Genomic DNA, 21,416 nt, shown 5'->3' on the forward strand with positions numbered 1-21,416 from the left:
TCATAAAGATTACATTTTTATTAAATGCTCGTAAAGACTGTGTTGGAAACAGAGATTTGGGTCACAACCCAGGTGAAAAAAAAATAAAAAAAAATAAAAAATTCATTTACAGACTACGTTTCTCATTAGCAGCCAACAATGGTTTATTGTATAAATATACATGTACATATTAATGGGACTCAAAAAAACCCCCACTCCATTTAACATTGTATAAAAGATTTTAAAAAATTATATTTTTTTTCCCCTCAAAATAGTGCAAGTACCAGAAAACCGTAGAAATGTCTCAAAACCTTATATGGTTATCATTAACAGTAAAAACATGGTAAACTTGTTTTGATTTTGGAGTACGCATAGGTTTTGGTCAATAGCAACAATGTATTTCAACCTATCAGCACCGTCTCCTTGTGTCACGTGACAAAAGGCTAGAATTAAAAGGAGATTACAGTCTTGTATATGCCATCATATACAGCTCTATTTTCTGAGGCCCACAGCAGAATCTGTGCGAATACAAGCTCCAATGTTAACATGTCTGAAAATGTATCAGTCTAGTTGGCTTCATTTACAGAATCCATGCAAAGTTTTCTCCTACCCTTCCCAAATAACAATTCACATGTTTATGAATTAATCTAATTGCAGACTGCAGCTCAGTTTAAAACTGAACAACCACACACTCAGAATCTCCACTGTTTAATATATATCATCAGGAACTAAAAGATGGGATTGAGCCACATCTTGAAGGCTCAAAATAGAAGATAGACACCTGCAGAATTTTTAGTCAAATACAGGAACGCTAAATGGGAGTATCTTGTTTTTAATGCATTATAAAATTATTTCAATGTATTTATATAATGCATTAAAATGGGTATATTATCTCCTGCAAATCCAAATGTGAGTCTGAGGATTCATAAAGTGGGAATAGAGTGCCGTTAGCCGGTGATCAGTGTGGTGTAGCTGGGATACTGATGATTTTTGCAGCCTGGAATGTCCCTATAAATAGGCCATGAGTCAATATCAGTGACACAAAATTTTACGTGATTAAATATTCATAAAAATCATGGTATCTGTGATAGTTGAATAGTGGGAAGACTTTCCTATATTTATATAAAAAAAAAAAAAATTGAAAGTCTTTTTTTCTGAAACACCGGAATCCAGTAAGGTTTTAAATGTCACACAGTGGCATACGATTCCCGGTAATACATGCGTTCCCAAGCCACAGTCCCAAATGTGCAAAAAAAGCTCCAGAGGTTACGGATAATGCCCTTGTCGAAAGGGTTTGTATCCGAATCGCAGTGTTTCAGGTAGGCAATGCGGTGGTGAGACATAAACTCCCAGGTAGTAGTGTTGCACGAAATGAGATAGAGGTGGGATACAAGTAGCAGAGACACTACCAGGGTAAAAATGCAGATCAAAACAAAAGCGGCGAGCAAGAAAACATTTACTTTTAACCATTCTTTCCATGTAGCTTCAGAGAGAAATCCAGACCTGTGTAGACAATAAGGATTTTCAAGCATCTCTATGCAACTTGCTAGAACTGCAGAACTATTATTTTTTTTTTTTATAATTCTTTATTTTTGCACACGATAGTTAAGGCAAGAATCATACAACTTGAAGGCTTGCGCAGAAGCCAAAATACACACGAACAGTTTTGTAAATGCAATAATGCAATAACAGCACATAGTACAAGCCACCTTGGAAATTCTATACAACTTGCCCCCCATCGAAGAACTGCAGAACTATTAGAGATGTAGCATGTAAAAGTGTATATGTGAAACATTTTCATAACATACCTCTAACCACTTTAAGATTTTTTTCTTTCTTTATTAAAGCTTCAAGGAGGGGCAGGGCCTAAAAGCTATTTGGAGGAGACGTGTATTTGCAGAGTTATGCTGCCATTAGCCTAAAAAGCCTTTAACAGCTTCTTGTGATGGATCAACATCTCTTTATTCCTGCATTTAAAGGAGCACTATAGTGCCAGGAAAACAAACCCATTTTCCTGGTACTACAGGGTTATTAGGTCACCCCCTCCCGCTGGGCTGAAGGGGTTAAAACCCTTTCAGCCACTTACCTTAATCCGGCGCTGGTGACCTCTCCTCTCTCTGCCAACGTCAGCTCCCGAGGGGAGCCGAATGTGCATGCACGGCCAGAGCCGCGGGCGCATTCGAACCGCCCATAGGAAAGCATTACTCAATGCTTTCCTATGGGGATCTGAACTCACGCTGCGTGTGTTCAATGCGATTTTCACCCTGAGAATCGCGGAAGCGGCCTCTAGTGGCTGTCAGGGAGACAGCCACTAGAGGCTGGATTAACCCTGCAATATAAACATAGCAGTTTCTTTAAAACTGTTGTTTCCAGCTGCAGGGTTAAAATCTGGGACCTGGCACCCAGACCACTTCATTGAGCTGAAGTGGTCTGGGTGACTATAGTGGTCCTTTAAGCTGACTTTAGAGATGCTAACTGTTTGTTAGTACTGTTCTTTTTACTTTATGCAACCAATCTGGAAACACTTGGGAGGAAGATTCAGCCACTTTCTCGTCTCCAGTGACGGTCATACAGATTGGCTTATGAACTCCTCCTCCCCCACCCCATTGGAAGCTGGGGATGGATATCCAGGATGGATAACACTAAATACCTAAATGTGCCAGATAGTTAATATCTTGCCAATTACTGTGAGACTATGTCCAGCAATATGGCGGCATGCACTTGTAATTGTTGTCCCAGAGTACGAGTGGGACCATATTCATGCATTTCTGTTTAAGGCCCACACAGAGATACATCAGTAAACCTTGTTTCCAAACAGCTTATTCAACAACACATCCTTCTTCATCCTATGCTAATGTGCAAACGCATCATACCACAGGAGTTTATACACTAAATAAGTGAATTGAATACAGAATGGCAAAAATTCAAGGAACACTATAGCGTCAGGAATACAAACATGTATTCCTGACACTACAGTTCTAAAATAACAGTTTAGGTTCCCTGGACCTCCTTACCTCCAGTTAAAAAAGTGAATGTACAGTGCCATGCTCCGCCCCCTTGGTGGAGATCAAACCTGATGATCTCAGCCAATCCAATGTTTTACCATAAGATACACAGAGTGTGGATTTTACTGAAATGTCAGCCCTCGCCTCCCCAAAAATATACATAAGAAACAGTAAGGACAACCACATAATCACTGTGCCTACAGAAATGGCAAAAGCTGAATATTACAGTTACCTTGCACATTACCAGCAATTGCAAATCAGTGCGGGTGGCAAGTGGCATCTTTTTATGTAACAAACAACAGATAGTTACGGTATCTCTCTGTGCCTGCACACGAATATCTGTGGGGGATCCCATAGGTTTGTTGGATGCCCTTTTGAACCTTAAGTGATGTACCATATGTGATGCTATGTGCATATCTCCCAAAAGTTCCAGATTAGTCACAAACCAATTGTGGAAATCCTTTACCACAGAGAAGGGTTTAAAGTTATTGCCCAGTTTCTGGAGACAATGTAAATTAGCCCATACAAACGTTGTTTCCATTGCACTCTACACATGGGCAACCTTAAAAGGGGTTTGCCCAACCCTGCTCTCATAGAGACACCACTGCTACACCAGCCACAGTATGCCTTGAGTGATGCTCACAACCTCACTTTGCACTCCTAATACCCAATCATCTTTTAATTGAATGCAATAGATGTAAGCAAAACAGTTACCCTTAAAGGAAGCACATTCCCAGATTATGGTCTTCTGTTATTTTTTTGTGTGTGTTTGCTCTTACGTATACTAACCTGACAGTTTAACATGATGACGCTGTATCTAAAACTCTCATTATAAAAGTACATATAAAATCTCTTACCATCCTAAGTGAAAGGCCCAGAGCAGAACCAAAAGTTGGACACACAGATACAGAATAAAGAGAGGATGGTTTTTCTCTCCAACACAGTTTTCAATCCAAGGGCAGTGGTGGTCAAATCGACGGACACAGTGTTGGCAGGATTTACAGTGACGTGCCCTCATTGGCTGCTGTAGAACAAGATGCAAACTGTCAAGATAAATCAGTAAGTCAGACCTACCTTCATATCTACTAGATACTGCAGATTGTATGATGATATGCTAAAGTGAAAAATTATTTTACTACAAGATGGGTACTGCTTGTTTATTTTCTTAAGTTCTGTTTTGCAACTTGTATGTTTCCTCGTCTGATACAGGTTAAATTCCACGCACTGTAGTGCTACATTCAGTTATGCTCTGAACACAATTTTGGTGGTATTGTCTCACCCTACGCTGCCCCCTTGGTCAGGAGTATCCACCACAGATGCGCCTACACAGTATATTAAAGAAGCGCTATCGTACCCGTGGCTATAGCCATTTTTTTATCCACATAGATCCATATTTTCCTGTAATACTTTGGCTCCTGGTTCTAATAGTTTGAATACTCATGTTGCACTAAAATATTAAATTGAGGTATAAATCGTGGCAAAAGTGACACTATTTGACAATTGTGCCTTACTCAATGTGCAATTACTGCTATATTTTTCTGTGTATTACTCTACTTAACTTTTTTTTTTTATAAAGCATAGATTTCATGAAAGGAAGCTTGCAATTGCACAGAACAGAAGACATACAGCTGCCATTTACATACGTAAGTATTTCCCTAGCAGGCTGTATGGTATTACGTTGTTGTGTTCTTGGGAAGTTTTTAGTACTTTATTTTTGCCAATTGTCCAAGCAAAGCACATAAGCACCAACCTTCAACAAGCAATATCCACAGCGCCTTAAAGACACAAGATTAGGATTCTCCACGATCATTCCATCTGACTCTTTGTTCGTGACTAGAAGCTGAAACTAGTGAAACAAAAAATTACAGAACAATGAGTAAGCGCTAGATAACACAGTAGGCAGCAACTCTATAGGGGAGTCCCTCAAAGACCCTTAAAAAGAAACACAATAAAAACAAATAAAAGTAAGAGCTGCGGGGGCGGAGCCTGACCTCTGAGCAGAGTAGACGTGGAAAGCCTGAGCTCCTGAAACTTAGCCTGATTTTGGGGTATTTTGCCCGATTATGAGGCTTCCACGTACAGAATCCAACACACTGATGGTCAGGGGACCCCGGGCAAACGACGTTCTGACTGAAGACAGCACTCAAGCACCCGAAAAGCCCGGGAGCTCTGCTGCGGCCTACCTGGGACAAAGCTGTGGGTTTGCATTCAAGAGTACTATATTATTTCTATTTTCTCTAATTTCAAAACCTACTGCACTATCTGGCTTCCTTTTGTCTCTTACATATGAGTGGATTCATCAGGAAGAACTAAAAAAAGAAAAAGTGTTCCGGACTGAATATTGCTGCATCAAACGACTGCACCAGATATATCTAGATAAGACTTTCTATTCTTTTTGTCTATTTTCAATATATTGGACTTCTTTTCTATTAGGCGCAGCTCTTACTTTTATTTGTTTTAAACAAAAAATTACGCATGAAGATCATATCATTTGTATGTGCTGCATTATATTCTTCTTCATTGTGCAAAGAACACAGACTTACCCTCTCATCACAGTCAGACAGCACATAGCCAGGATCCATCAAAGATACCACGAAGTACAAGACTACCGAAAACAGGACCAGGAAAACAAAGCACAAAGGCCGAAACACCTTCTCTGTATCATCTTGATGCCAAAGATCTTAAATACAAATAAAAAATAAATAAGAAAGCATTCATCAAATGTATTGTGCTGCTATAACTCATATATATACACACGAGAGGAACTAGAGTCAAAGTTAACATAGGTGGCATGAGCTACAGCTGCAATGGATCTCCTGTGCACACGGATGGAATAAACTCTTAAATTAAAACCCCAGCATTATACAAAAAATATATAATATAAATGACAGCTGTGCAATCTTGTCACCTCATAAAAGCGCAATTTCTCTTAAATAAACACTTTTTTAAAGTGACAGATGGAAGATGCTGTGTGAAGCCCTAAAGCACCTGAGTGCTCCTATAATATCCATAGTTCAAAAATGTCATGTGACGTGAAGTCGCCCATTTAGTGGGGAAAATGTAAAAAAGAAACAGTTTTGATATAGATCATATATCTACAGTGTAGATGGCTGCTCACTTCCTTAAACTCAACTTGTCCAAAACAGAACTTCTGGTCTTTACTCCCTCAAGTGTTACTATTCCCGTGTCGGTCTCCCTCCAAGTCAACGGCGCTACCATCACCTATACCTCGAAGGCTCGCTGCCTGGGTGTTCTTTTTGACTCCAACCTCTCCTTCACCCCTCATGTCCAATCAATCGCCAAATCCTGTCGCTTCCATCTCAAAAACATAGCACGCATTCACCCCTATTTAACCCCGGATGCGGCTAAGGTGCTGATCCATGCTCTTGTTCTCTCGCCTTGACTACTGCAATACCCTTCTCAGATGTCTTACGTGTTCCTAGATTGCACCACTGCAATCTATAATGAATGCGGCAGCAAAGCTCATTTTCCTGTCCGCTCGCACCTCCCACGCCTCCCCGCTCTGTCAGTCCCTGCATTGGCTTCCAGTTAGATATAGGGCTCAATTTAAAATTCTGGTGCTTGCTTACAAGTCCCCACATAATGCTGCTCCAACCTACCTATCCTGCCTAATATACAAGTATGTCCTGTTGAGACCCCTTGTGTATTAGAGCGCGCCTTTTTTGGAGATTTAAACGAACGGGAATCTGAAGCAGAGCACTTTGATAAAGACTATTCGTTATTATATGTTTGTATATTTGAGATCTTTTAATATTTTATTTATTTTATAATAAATCTGTTCCTGGTCACTTCCTATCATCGTGGTTTCAACTTTGTGGGAACCCAAAGGGAGAATCTATATCCAGCAACCTGTGGAGCATCCTGTTATTGGTGCCAATTCCTGATCTCAACTATATGTATTCCAAAGGCGCTTTTAGTCTGAGCCCACTCTAGTTGGCTCAGTAAAATGTGAGTGAGACCGATTTGTATTTACACCAACTATTATTGTACATACAGAGTTCACTATGGTCTACCATTTTTTTTTAAATCTTTTTAGGTATCTACTTATTGATGGTAATATTGTCTTGTATTTTATATAGACACTTTTAGTGTGCTCTCACCAGTTTTTATATACATTTTATTCACTATTATTGTGTGATTTGGGTGACCTACACTAGGTGATTGTTAGCATTTGTATACTTCTTTTTTACCTTTTGTATTTACCATTGTTTAACTGTCAAAAATTACCTACTAATTACCTACATACAGAGTTCACTATGGTCTACCATTTTTTAAAAATCTTTTTAGGTATCTACTTATTGATGGTAATATTGTCTTGTATTTTATATAGACACTTTTAGTGTGCTCTCACCAGTTTTTATATACATTTTATTCACTATTATTGTGTGATTTGGGTGACCTACACTAGGTGATTGTTAGCATTTGTATACTTCTTTTTTACCTTTTGTATTTACCATTGTTTAACTGTCAAAAATTACCTACTAAACCCTCAATGAATACTTTTCTAACAACCTACTTCATACTCCTACTTTGTGTCACTATATCCCACTCCCTCTAGAATGTAAGCTCATTGAGCAGGGCCCTCCACCTCTCTGTTCCTGTACGTCCAATTGTCTGGTTACAATTACATGTCTGTTAGTCCACCCATTGTACAGTGATACGGAACCTGATGGCGCTATATAAATAATAATAATAGTGTCACTGCTCAATACACTGCTATTCAGGAGTTAAACCACTTTTGTTTCTAAATATGCAGCCCTAGCCACAACTCCCCTGTCTGTGATTCACAGAGGCTTCAAGAGAAACATAGTTTAATTTTCAATCAGATCTCATAACAGTGTGTTTAGTCTTTTTATTCTGCTGTTAATTAAGCTTTAATCATACACAAGAGGCTGTTGTGGGCTGTTTACAGAGCAGGAGATAAGAGCTGATAAATTAAAACACAGTGAAGCTAAACAACTCAGACTATTTTTCAGAAAATGTGTAGGGAGACAGAGTCTCAGCAAGGAGAGGTGTGTCTAAAGATCCTAAAAACCTGGTGGGGACATGATAAATGGCAGAAAGAAGGTCTTGATCAGGGGACCAGTGTTTAATGGGTTACTCCAACCAGAAAACAGTGTTTGCATTAAAACACTGGTTTTGGTTAGTTATGCTTTCTGAGGAGGTATGATCCCCCCCCAAAGTAAAAAAAAAAAAAGTTACTCTCTCCCGTTCCATGTCCAAGCTCTTCATGAAGCCCGGTCCTCCTTGGCTGATGGCACTTCCCTCATCGAAGGAGGTCAGAAAGGACGTACTGAGAGAAGAATGTTGTGGAACAAAGTGGGTAAGCCACCATTGGTTGTCAGACATACACCAATTTTGCACACAAATCACATTAGCCAGCCAGGACATTTCTTCTTGTATGGCTAATGACACTGCTCTAGATAATTAAATGGTTAATATCTGTATGTGCTGAGTTTCAAAGCGAAACACTCCACATACAGACTCCAGGCACAAGGATCATTTCCAATCAATGAAGTGGCCATGGTGCTTGGAGTAACTATTTAATAATTTATTTCCATCTTGCCCTCTATGGGTATAGAAAGTGAGAAGGTAGAGGAGAGAATATGTAATGCAGACAATGACAGTTTTCAGTGTTGGCTTTCCATTGTTAATGGGGAGTGTTGAAAATAATTTAAGTATTTTACAGTAATGTATTGTTGTGCACACAGTTTATTTAATGTCCCATTATCTTAACAGGATTTATCAGAGATTAGCATGACTGCAAGCCCTGCTGCACAAAATACTACTTTTCTGTTTTTGTCTTAGTCTCTAAATATGCCTATTCGTATTTTAATAATAAATTATGTTACCAAGCTAGGTTATCAACTATTCAAAATATTGGTAGCATCTGTTTATTGAAAAATAAAACCCTGTTTATACTTAAAGCTGCACTGCTCTCCCCCATTAATGAGTATGTTAAAGAGACAGACACTCTCTCCTCCTTGTAAAGTGGTTATGTTAGCTGAGGGCAGTGGTTATGGTAGCTGAGGGCAGTGTCCCTGGCAGACATAGCACTGTTTCCCATACCCCACTAATGAGTATGTAAAAGGGACAGACACCCTCTCCTCCTTGTAAAGTGGTTATGGTAGCTGAGGGCAGTGTCCCTGGCAGTGGTTATGGTAGCTGAGGGCAGTGTCCCTGGCAGATATAGCACTGTTCCCCGTACCCCATTAATGAGTATGTAAAAGGGACAGACACCCTCTCCTCCTTGTAAAGTGGTTATGGTAGCTGAGGGCAGTGTCCCTGGCAGTGGTTATGGTAGCTGAGGGCAGTGTCCCTGGCAGATATAGCACTGTTCCCCGTACCCCACTAATGAGTATGTAAAAGGGACAGACACCCTCTCCTCCTTGTAAAATGGTTATGGTAGCTGAGGGCAGTGTTCCCCACCCCCAGAGTAATGGACTGGCTCCTGACTAACCAGTATCGTGCAGAAACAGCACCAGAGTAACAGCCCAGGTCAGCACCGAGTGCACCGTCCTCACCAGCACCCCGGTACCGAGCACACTTCTAAACATAATGCCACCAAGCCCCCCGTCATCTGGCCCTCTCCTTCAGCCTGCAGGCAGGGACAGCCGCCAACCCGGAAGTGCATGGCAGGCCTTGGAACGCGGAAGTGAATTTCCATGGCAACAAGACCCCAGGGGCTGACTGGAGGGAACGTGGAGTTTCGTGAGACCTGATTGGTCGCCTTTTGGCGGGAACCTGCCTTATGGTAATTGCAGGGACAAGATACAATGTGGCATTGACTGTGTTAAGGGTCTCCCTTCTCCCTCAATGTAAATGTCATAATTACACATTAATCAGGGGGCTTCTGGCTCAGTTAGTTTTGTTGAAATAGTTATAAAATAGTTTAGACCTAAGTACTCTTTTGTATATATATATATATATATATATATATTTCTTTTGTATGATGCATGTAATAAAAATGTGTAGAAAATACTTCTGTCTATTTAACCCCTTAAGGACACATGAGATGTGTGACATGTCATGATTCCCTTTTATTCCAGAAGTTTGGTCCTTAAGGGGCTAAAGGACAGTCTAAGCATTGGAATCACTTCAAGTCTGTTTTCACCTAACATTATCAGCACAGTGTGAATTCATGACAATTTACAATTTGTAACTGAGATTGTGAGTCATATTTACTGTATTTAATTTTTAATTTAAGTCTTTAAGCACGAGTTTTTCGAACATGATAAGGGGTGCGGATTTGCAATAAGAGGGATAAAATTTAGATTTTTCTTTCAGATGGGTATTAATGATGTTGGTGTTGTTGATAGTGGTGAGGGTTGGGAGATTGGCTGTGGGGGATAGAGTAGTTGGTTCGTGGTGATTGTCATTAAAAAATCTTTTTAAGGTGGCTTTGCGAACAAATTTGTTAATGTCTAAAAAAGCTTCAAAAGATTTAAAAGGATATTTGGGTGGCGGATAGGACTTTGTTAGATAGGTTAAAAACCACTGTCAGAAATATTGGGGGCGTTTACTGTCTTTCTAATCTTTCTCTTTTGTGTTCTTCCACCGCTCCGTTTGCCTCTGGGCTTAAGATTCTTTTTTTTGGTCGTGGAGGGTAGGGTGTGTTTGCTAGTAGGTTCGGGTGGGTGCGAATCTCTAAAAAATGGTCTTCATTTTATATTTCAGAGTCTAATGACCCATGCTGCCCAACTCATTCTCCTGTTCTGGAGACGCCAATTTTATCTAATCCCTACGTTTTATATCAATCCTTCCCAATCATAATGTTGCTCTTTTTGCCAAACATCTTCATACCCCTGCCATAAGCCTAGCCCCTAGATATCCATGGCATGCAGTCACTGATTATTCGCTGCCTTATCTCTCATCTCATTATTCTTCTCTGCCAACCTAAACTGCCACCTGTCACTACTGACCTAGTGTGGTGGAATCTCGGTAAAAATAAATTTAGTAGGCCGAGATTACCACGTGGCATGTGTACGTGCATATGCTGACGTATCGATCAGTTGGTTGCACGAGGCAAGATACGATCAGTAGTGTACGGAGCATGTGCAAGAATACAGGATATAGTATTCCCCTCCTCCATTATGCTGGACAGGCCATGCGGTCAAGCAGGAAGTTAATTCTTATTTGTATTGATTGGTCAAGAGAATGTGCGGGTGGAGCTTAATATGGGAGGAGTTATGTGCCTATATAAGGAACCTGCACTATTGTCCGGGGCTCAGAACTTGCTGTATTTTGGTGACACTAGTCCCTCTGAGTCCCGATCGGTGATCCAATAAAGAATCTCTTCCTTCCTGAAGAAACCTGTGTCCATCTCTCTGTGCTTGGCTTCCGTCAGTTTCTCCGGTATCATTTGGTGCATTGGCCGGGAAGCTCATCGTTCAACGGTAGCTGAGAGGCAGAGGCGTGAGACGGTCTATCTTTGCCCACGTTCTCTACGGCTGCACCCCTGAACTTCTGCGTGGACCTCCCTTCGTCTCGGCGCCACTGGTCTGTTGTCCAGGAGATCATCGGCCTCTACGTAAGAAGTGCTGGGGTGTCCCCGTCGATGAGTGTGAACTCAGGTTCAGGAACGAGGAGGTAAGACAACTGCTGGTATACCGATTGTGCGGTAGGCCCAAAAGGGGTTTAAATCTGTGTATGGAATCTGCCCCCTCTGTCGGAGGGAAGGAGCGAAGGCGCACCGCTCAATCGAACGCTCTTTAGTAAGACCGTTTGATTTGGTTTGGAGTCAGGCGGGGTTCTGTGTAAATAGCCCTAGCCGGACACCGGTGTCTTGTCTAGACTAGCGTTCTAGGGTGTATATTACGTTCGCTAGGTCGGAGGGACCGGGAGACTAAGCGGCGCCTGTGTAAATTCGGTTCGCTAGCTCTCAACCTATCTTGGCTAAGTGGGAAGGCGTGTAAATTTGGAACCCACTAGATTTTTGATAGAATAATAGACTAAGAGGGTTCTGTTGTAAATTCCGCCCTCTAGTTCGCTATATGTGGTGCTTGGGCAGTGTGGCTAACCAAAACGGGTGTATATAGTTTTAGTTTAGCCGTCTAGCGAGAGTGTTAATAGTGTGTTGCTGAATCATAGTGCACGGTACCATAACCCTGTATATTTACTGACACTGTATATAAGTACTAATAATTGTCGTCTATTGCATGTTTAACACCATAACCACTAATAATTGTATTGTGACCTTAAATTGTGCTTTGACCTATGCTAACCGTACTGTAACCGCTATTTGTAAAAGACGATGTTACTGGGGTGTGTTATAGACGGGTAATTCATATATAGAGAATTATAGCGTGGGTGACTGTATAGTTTCGCCAAAGGGCATAATATTGATTATTTAGTGACTGGTGTAACAGCTGTGTGTGTATGGGAATTCCCTGAGTGTTTATTGTGTTATTGTGTACGTTTCACTTGGTAACCGTACCACGTGGTGCTGTTGCCAGAGGAAACGGGTGTGACTGTTGAATAGAACGCGTGTATAGTATTCGTTGTCAACGACGTTCCATTGATAAGTATGGGCGCGTCGGAGTCAACGATTCCGGATCCCTTAGGTTGTATGGTAAAGAATTTTAAAAAGGGATTCAAAACATGTGATTTTGGGGTTAAAATGTCTCCTGTACGTTTGGTCACTTTGTGCACTAGGGAGTGGCCTACTTTGGTTGCGGCATGGCCGCCACGTGGTAGTTTGGATCCAACCCTGATACAGCGTGTACACGTGGCTGTATCGGGTAGGCCTGAACTTTACGGGCAGTTTCCATATATTGATTGTTGGAGACAGGCCGTAAACGACTCGCCAAAATGGATTCAGATATGCCACGAGGAGCAATGTCGCCTCATGGTGGCCAGGACTTGTTTGTCCACTAGGACTGTGGTTAGGCCCATTTTGGACACGCCCCCTGAGTCCGAGATCCCTTTGCCGCCCCCTTACTTCCCTACAGGAAGAGGTGACGCGAATGCAGGAAGTCCTGCACCCCTACCCTTATTGCCCCCATCCACTTCCGCTTCCTCCTCCAGTACAGAATCCACCCCCCCTCGTATTAAATCTCCCCTTCCGGAACCAGGACCAACCCCTATTAGATCTGAATATCCTGATTTGGCGCCACTTCAAACTTCCGGTCAAGCTTCTTCTAGCTCGGCTCGGAGTGTTCTATTCACTAACTTTTCCCAAAATCAAGCTCCCACATCCTCATGCTCTATTACCCCCCGACCGGAACCTCTAACTGACGCCCCTCCACGTAGCCCTATACTAACCCGACAACTGACCGGTACCCAAAAATTAAAACATCAGATGCCTCTTCGTCTGAATCCTGGGTCAGCCTATATCGATGCCGCAGGTCAAATGGCACATGCTGACCCAGTCTTCTTATATGTCCCGTTCACGACTACCGATCTCTTGAATTGGAAGACCCACAACTCCTCGTACACTGAGAAACCACAAGCTATGACCGATCTGTTCACCTCGATAGTTCAGACACATAACCCGACATGGGCTGATTGCCAGCAGTTATTAATGACATTGTTTAATAATGAGGAAAGGACAAGGATTAATCAAGCGGCCATTAAAGCGCTAGAGGATAGAGCCCGTGCTTTAAATCAAGCCAATCCGGCAGCATGGGCTGCAACACATTACCCTAACACCGATCCCGATTGGAATGTTAATGGCGCTGATATGGTTCAACTCAAAGCCTATAGAGACGCTATAATTGCTGGCATGAAAGCCGGAGGGAAGAAAGCTATTAATATGTCGAAGACAGTTGAGGTGATTCAGAAAAGTGATGAAGCGCCCAGTGTCTTTTATGACCGATTATTGGAGGCATACCGCTTGTATACCCCCTTTAATCCGGAAGACGCTGATAATTCCCGAATGGTAAACTCCGCCTTTGTCAGCCAAGCTTGCGGAGATATTAAGCGCAAGGTACAGAAGTTAGAAGGGTTTGCAGGAATGTCTATTACCCAACTAATGGAGGTAGCAAATAAAGTATACATGAACAGGGAAACAGAGACAAAGAAAGAGGAAGAGCGCAAGATGCGTAAAAAGGCTGATATGCTAGCGGTAGCGATCGCAGGCGTAGATAGACGGGGTCCAGATAGAGGCGATAGTAGATGGAATAGGGAGCCTTTGAGTAGGAATCAGTGCGCGTATTGCAAGGAAGAAGGGCATTGGAGAAACGAGTGTCCGCAAAGAGAGCAGTACGAGAGAGACCTACCCAGGGCAGGTTACGGAAACTTTAGAGGCAGAGCGAGAGGTAGAGGAGGCCCCGGAGGGAGCAATGGTAATAGAGGGAGTAATGGGAACAGAGGAAGTGTAAGGGAAGATAGGTACTATCCAGCAGCACAAAGGTCCCGCGATAGAGAAGGTAGGGACTTTGTAGGATTGGCTGACACGGTCATGGAGGACTATTGATACCGACCGGGCTCCATCCCCCTTGGTCGAGCGGAGCCTATGGTCGATGTATCAATAGGGGGGAAAAGGAGTGCGTTCATGATCGACACTGGTGCTGAACATTCGGTGGTGACTGACCTAGTTGCTCCTCCATCTGGAAGAACTATTACTGTAATAGGAGCAACTGGGAGAAGTGCTGCAAAACCGGTTCTTAAAAGTCGACTCTGTACATTGGGAGGCCACGTAGTAAAACATCAATTCCTTTATATGCCTGAATGTCCAGTCCAATTGCTGGGATATGATATGCTATCCAAGTTACAAGCGCAGATTACGTTCCTACCAAATGGAACAACATCCTTAAAGTTTAATGGACCTTCAGGTATTATGACATTATCCGTACCAAAGGAAGAAGAGTGGCGACTTTATACAGCGTTGACTAGCCAAAACCCTAGGAGTGATGAATCCTTATTCAACATACCAGGAGTTTGGGCAGAGAACAACCCACCAGGACTGGCCCGCAATATTCCACCTATTAAAATCGAACTAAAACTTGGGGTTTATCCAGTGAGCCTAAGACAATATCACATCCCGCAGAAGGCTAAGAAGAACATCCAATCTTATCTGGATAAGTTCATACGGTATGGTATCCTAAAATTCTGTACTTCCCCCTGGAACACCCCATTGCTGCCTGTTCAAAAGCCCGGTACAGATGAGTATCGACCTGTGCAGGACTTGAGAGCAGTCAATGATGCGGTTGTTAGTATACATCCAGTTGTGCCCAATCCATATAACCTGCTTGCTTTAATTCCGGGCGGGGCTACTTACTTTATAGTCTTAGACCTCAAAGATGCCTTCTTTTGCCTCCGAATTGCCGCAGAAAGCCAATGTATCTTCGCTTTCCAATGGGAAAACGCTGTGATGGCTCAAAACGCCAAATGACCTGGACAAGACTGCCCCAAGGGTTTAAAAATTCACCTACCCTATTTGGTTCAGCTCTAAGTCAAGATCTACTGGATTTCGAGTCCATCCCAGGAGAGTGTGTATTGTTACAATATGTAGATGACTTGTTGATAGCAGCAGTTACCAAGGAAATATGTCAGCAAGCAACGCACGATCTACTACACATTCTCTGGAAGGCAGGATACAAGGTGTCTAGAAAGAAGGCTCAGTTGTGTTTGCCAACTGTCAAATATCTGGGATTCCATATCTCTGAAGGCCAAAGAATTATGGGGCCAGAGAGAAAAGAAGCTGTGTGCCAAATACCGATACCCAAGAATAGAAGACAAGTGCGAGAATTCTTGGGGGCAGCAGGCTTCTGTAGGATATGGATTCCCAGCTACGCGATACTGGCAAAACCTCTGTATGCAGCTATCAAAGGTACAGAGCACGACCCCTTCTTATGGACTCAAGAACAGCAAATGGCATTTGAAGATGTGAAGAAGGCTTTGATGAGTGCCCCAGCATTAGGTCTACCTGATCACACACGACCATTCTACCTGTATGTACATGAGCAAAGAAGAATGGCTGTGGGAGTATTGACACAGTACTTGGGATCATGGCAAAGACCTGTTGCCTACATGTCTAAGCAACTGGATGCAGTGGACAGCGGACTTCCACCTTGTCTAAGAGCCGTAGCTGCAGCCGCCCTGCTAGTAGCTGAAGCCGATAAACTCACTCTGGGTCAAGAACTTTATGTACGAGTCCCACATGCAGTACAGACGTTGTTGGATTACAAAGGAAATCATTGGTTTAGTAACAGCCGTATGACCAAGTATCAAGCAATGTTGTGTGAAAACCCTAGAGTGCATTTAGAGACTGTAAATACCTTAAATCCAGCTACCCTTTTGCCACAACCTACTGAAAGTCAACATGATTGTTTGGAAGTAATGGATGAAGTGTTTTCAAGTAGACCAGATCTTCGTGATTTTCCCATCCAGAACCCCGATGTTCAATATTACACTGACGATGTAACAACGATAGACAAGGTGATAGAAGCTCGGCCACTGGCAAAAGGAACATCAGCACAAAAGGCAGAATTGATAGCACTGACACGAGCGTTACAATTGGCTGAAGGTTTAAGAGTGAACATCTACACGGACTCCAAGTATGCGTTTTTAACCACTCATGCCCACGGAGCTTTGTATAAAGAAAGAGGACTATTGAATTCAGAAGGCAAAGAAATCAAGTACGCAGCTGAAATCCTACAACTATTGGAAGCAGTGTGGGAGCCGAAAGAAGTCGGTATTATACATTGTCGAGCGCATCTGAGAGGAGATGGTGATGTAACCAAAGGAAATCGGATGGCAGACAGTGCAGCTAAGCGTGCCGCTGAATCGGGAAGACAGGAATATGTGGAGCATATAGCTGCTCTTATACCAACTCCACTGTCTCAATGGACTCCAGTTTATACAGCTCAAGAAGAGGAGTGGTTAAAGACTGAACCTGGAAAGTACTTGGAGAACAAATGGTATCAGTTAGAAGATGGAAGAATAGTCATTCCAGCATCACTAGCGGTAGAAATTGTCCAAAACTATCACAACGGGACACATTCTGGGAGAGATAGTACAGAAGAATCTCTCAGAAAACATTTCTACATACCAAGATTGTCCAACTTGACTCAGGCCATTGTACGAAGATGTGTAACGTGTGCTAAAAATAATGCAAGGCAAGGACCAGTAAAGCCACCAGGAGTCCAGTTTACGGGGGGACTCCCCATGTCCGATTTACAAATTGACTATACAGTGATGCCTAAATCTGGTGGACATCGCTACCTGCTGGTAGTTGTGTGTACCTATTCAGGCTGGGTAGAAGCATGTCCTACTCGTACAGAGAAAGCAGGAGAAGTTGTGAGATTCCTGCTACGAGAAATAATACCCCGATATGGACTACCCTGCTCTATAGGATCGGACAATGGTCCAGCTTTTGTGCACCAATGCCTACAACAACTGACTCATATGCTTGGTATAAAGTGGAGGCTTCATACGGCATATAGACCCCAGAGTTCTGGTAAGGTAGAGAGAATGAATAGAACTATTAAGAATCAGTTGGCTAAAATGTGTCAGGAAACCCAACTTAAGTGGAACGTTCTCTTGCCCATAGCTCTATTGCGAATCCGCAGTACACCTACCAGAAGGATGGGCCTCTCTCCTTTTGAAATCATGTATGGGCGACCACCTCCCGTACTTGATAACTTAAGGGGGGATTTGAGTCAGTTGGGAGAAGGAATTACCCGGCAGCAGGTTGTAGAGTTGGGTAAGACTATGGAGGAGGTACAGAAATGGGTACAAGATAGATTACCTGTGAATATTTATCCCCCAGTTCATAGTCACCACCCAGGAGACCAAGTGTGGATTAAAGAGTGGAATAATGTACCGTTAGGGCCCAAGTGGAGAGGTCCTTATGTTGTTCTTTTGTCTACCCCTACAGCGATAAAAGTAGCCGAAGTGACTCCGTGGATACATCACTCCAGGGTTAAACCAGCAGCAGTCGATTCTTGGCAAGTTACAGCAGATCCAGAGAATCCCTGCAAAATCCGGTTAAAACGCACGACTCAGTCGGAGTGACGAGGAACCTTGTGGATTACAAATTTTATTGTTTCAGAGATTTGGTAAGTGTGTGAGAAGGCCATAATAAAGCCTGTCCGCTCACCGACGTGTAGTATATAAGACAGGAAAAGTCTCGAAGGGACCCCTGTGAAGACGAGCAGAACTCCATTCCCTGCAGCCCTTACATCCTGGAAGCTGAGGTGCCTTCGCACGGACGAAGACTGAGGATGACGACGAAAGATGTATTCTTAATAATGTTTTTATATGTGTATTTTTATATTCAGGAAGGTAGAGGTACCGACACTCCTAGCTGTGAGGTATGCATTAAGACTACAAGAACAGGTAACCATATTTCCCAAACCCTAATTTGGCATTCGCAATACGAGTGTAAAGGAGATGTATCAAGATGTAGATACTTAAATATAGAATATAGTGTGTGCCATTTAGGAGTAGGAGAACCTAAGTGCTTCAGTCCAGAGTATCAACCCCGTACAATTTGGTTGACTCTCAGGAATGGAGATCCTCAGGGGACCCTAATTAATAAGACGGTATTAGAATCCGTACATTCTTCGGGTGTTCTGCTATTTGATGCGTGTAAGGCGATATCAAGTGGTAGAAAGCCGTGGAATGTATGTGGGGATCTTAGATGGGAGAGGACGTATGGGTCTAACGATAAATATATTTGTCCCAGTAGTAAAAATAAGTACGTGAGTCCTAGATGCCCAAATAGAGATTATAACTTTTGCCCATATTGGTCTTGTGTAGGGTGGGCAACTTGGGGACAGACAGTAGACAAGGATATGATTGTGACTAAGTTGCCTACCAGTCCATATTGTAAGTCTATGGAATGCAATCCAGTCCATATACTTATAAATAACCCCGACAAGTTTTTAGATAAATATGGTAATTTATTTGGGTTTCAAATATATGGGACGGGTTTAGATCCTGGGACAGTATTGTTTATAGGGATAGAGACTGATACGATATCCTCCCAGACTCATCAAGTATACCATTCCTTTTATGAAGAGATGAGCATAGATAATAAGATCCCCCATAATGCTAAAAACCTGTTCATTGATTTAGCCGAAAGTATTGCCGGTAGTCTTAATGTTACCAACTGCTATGTGTGTGGAGGTACTAACATGGGAGACCAATGGCCTTGGGAAGCAAAGGAGGTAATGTCCGGTTCTGAGGCAGTTGACCAACTAATATCTACACAAGCCGATTATCATATGAGTATAAGAGGTAAATCTGAGTGGAGATTAAAGACCTCCATCATAGGTTATGTTTGCATAGCGAGGAAAGGAATGATGTATAATACTTCTGTAGGAGAATTAACTTGTCTAGGGCAAAAAGCTTATGATGATGATACAAAGAATACAACTTGGTGGTCGGCTTCAAATGTCTCAGAACCATCTAACCCGTTTGCTAGATACACCAATTTAAAGGATGTGTGGTTTGATTTATCCATCACATCTAACTGGAGAGCCCCGGCAAATTTTTTTTTTTATTTTTATTTTTTTTAAATTCTTTATTTTAGTGTGCAATAAAAGAGTAACAAACAGGCTTGCTTAGCCACGACAGCTTCTGCAAGCTTATAATGGTCAAACATTTGCATACAGTGCTATGACATGTGTAACAATTGCACTTTTTTTGTGTTTAAAGAAACAGGCTGATTCATAAATTGTATTGTAAGACTTAAAACATTTCAGGCTAGAGATCCTACGGTAGTAAAAGGTAGATTATACATGCTTAATACGATTATTAAATGACAGGCTTATGTGAGAGAGTGTCAGGTGCAGATTTCTCCACCCTGCTTAAGAGTAGCCCTCAAGGGGCAGCGCGTTACTGAGCTCGCCAGGTTTAGCTTTAATGTAGGCTTATGCTTTTTTAGATGCTATCTATGCAGATGAAGTAGTACTATCAATGGTGGTTAATGCATTTAAACGTCTAGGCAAACCTTCGCAGGTGCATTTTTAGACCGTGAGCTATGATCACTTTATGTCTTGATATACATCATATACACTTTGTATTCATGTCTAAATGCTGGGCTATGCAGGTGCAAGTAGGGAAGGCAAGATGATGTAGACATGGTGAAAGCTAAACATTTGCTATTGTTAAGAGCCCCGGCAAATTTGTACTGGATCTGTGGTAAGAAAGCCTATTCGGAGTTGCCACAGGACTGGGAAGGGGCATGTGTGTTGGGTATGCTCAAACCATCCTTCTTCTTGTTACCTATCGAAACAGGTGAGACTTTAGGTGTTAAAGTGTATGATGTGAATCATAGGAAGAAAAGGGGACCCATAGAGATAGGCACCTGGGAAGATAATGAATGGCCTCCCCAGCGTATTATAGATTACTATGGGCCAGCCACGTGGGCAGAAGATGGTACCTTTGGTTATAGAACCCCAATTTATATGCTCAACCGTATTATAAGATTACAGGCAGTGGTTGAGATCATTACTAACGAAACATCACAAGCGCTCAATCTTCTAGCGAAGCATAATACCAGGATGAGGACAGCAGTCTACCAAAATAGATTAGCCTTGGATTACCTTTTGGCAGTAGAGGGAGGTGTATGTGGGAAGTTTAACCTGAGCAATTGCTGTCTTCAAATAGATGACGAAGGGCAAGCAATAGCTGAGCTTACTAGCCATATGGTTAAACTAGCGCATGTGCCTACTCAGGTATGGAAAGGGTATAATCCAAGTAGTTGGTTTGGTAGCTGGTATGAGTGGTTTGGAGGGCTTAAGGCAGTGGTAGGTGGAGTCCTACTGATTTTAATGTTGTGTCTACTCCTGCCGTGTCTTATACCCTTAGTAGTTAGGTCTGTGCAAAGCCTGATAGAAAATATAGCAGAAAGGAAGGCTGCTGCACAGATAATGGCTATATATAAATATAAGGCTCTAGATCAGGGAGAACCAATGCAGGAAGATGAGTGTTGAAGATTCACATCATAGATAAGTCTGGTCTGGTTCAAGGTAACTTGCGGTGTATGCAAACCAAGGTTAAGTGATGCCTCAAGTAATTGTGAAATATCAAGAGGCATCAAAGGGGGGAATGTGGTGGAATCTCGGTAAAAATAAATTTAGTAGGCCGAGATTACCACGTGGCATGTGTACGTGCATATGCGGACGTATCGATCAGTTGGTTGCACGAGGCAAGATACGATCAGTAGTGTACGGAGCATGTGCAAGAATACAGGATATAGTATTCCCCTCCTCCATTATGCTGGACAGGCCATGCGGTCAAGCAGGAAGTTAATTCTTATTTGTATTGATTGGTCAAGAGAATGTGCGGGTGGAGCTTAATATGGGAGGAGTTATGTGCCTATATAAGGAACCTGCACTATTGTCCGGGGCTCAGAACTTGCTGTATTTTGGTGACACTAGTCCCTCTGAGTCCCGATCGGTGATCCAATAAAGAATCTCTTCCTTCCTGAAGAAACCTGTGTCCATCTCTCTGTGCTTG

The 21,416-nt window shown here is 42.4% G+C and overlaps 2 protein-coding genes across 2 annotated transcripts in view; both read right to left on the bottom strand.

Annotated features, from left to right (window-relative positions):
- ZER1 (zyg-11 related cell cycle regulator) overlaps positions 1-21,416 on the bottom strand; it is a 491,045-nt gene that overhangs the window by 421,092 nt on the left and 48,537 nt on the right. The gene's annotated exons all lie outside the window — the stretch shown is intronic.
- On the bottom strand, positions 250-9,641 carry ZDHHC12 (zinc finger DHHC-type palmitoyltransferase 12). The gene is made up of 5 exons (XM_063431423.1): positions 9,466-9,641; positions 5,528-5,664; positions 4,735-4,830; positions 3,842-4,008; positions 250-1,482 (listed from the first exon to the last, which is right to left on the bottom strand). Exons 1-5 carry the CDS (start codon positions 9,560-9,562, stop codon positions 1,167-1,169), a joined length of 813 nt encoding a protein of 270 aa, XP_063287493.1. The 5' UTR covers positions 9,563-9,641; the 3' UTR covers positions 250-1,166.

This window comes from Pelobates fuscus, chromosome 9, assembly GCF_036172605.1.
Source record: "Pelobates fuscus isolate aPelFus1 chromosome 9, aPelFus1.pri, whole genome shotgun sequence".
In the NCBI taxonomy this organism is placed as follows: Eukaryota; Metazoa; Chordata; class Amphibia; order Anura; family Pelobatidae; genus Pelobates; species Pelobates fuscus.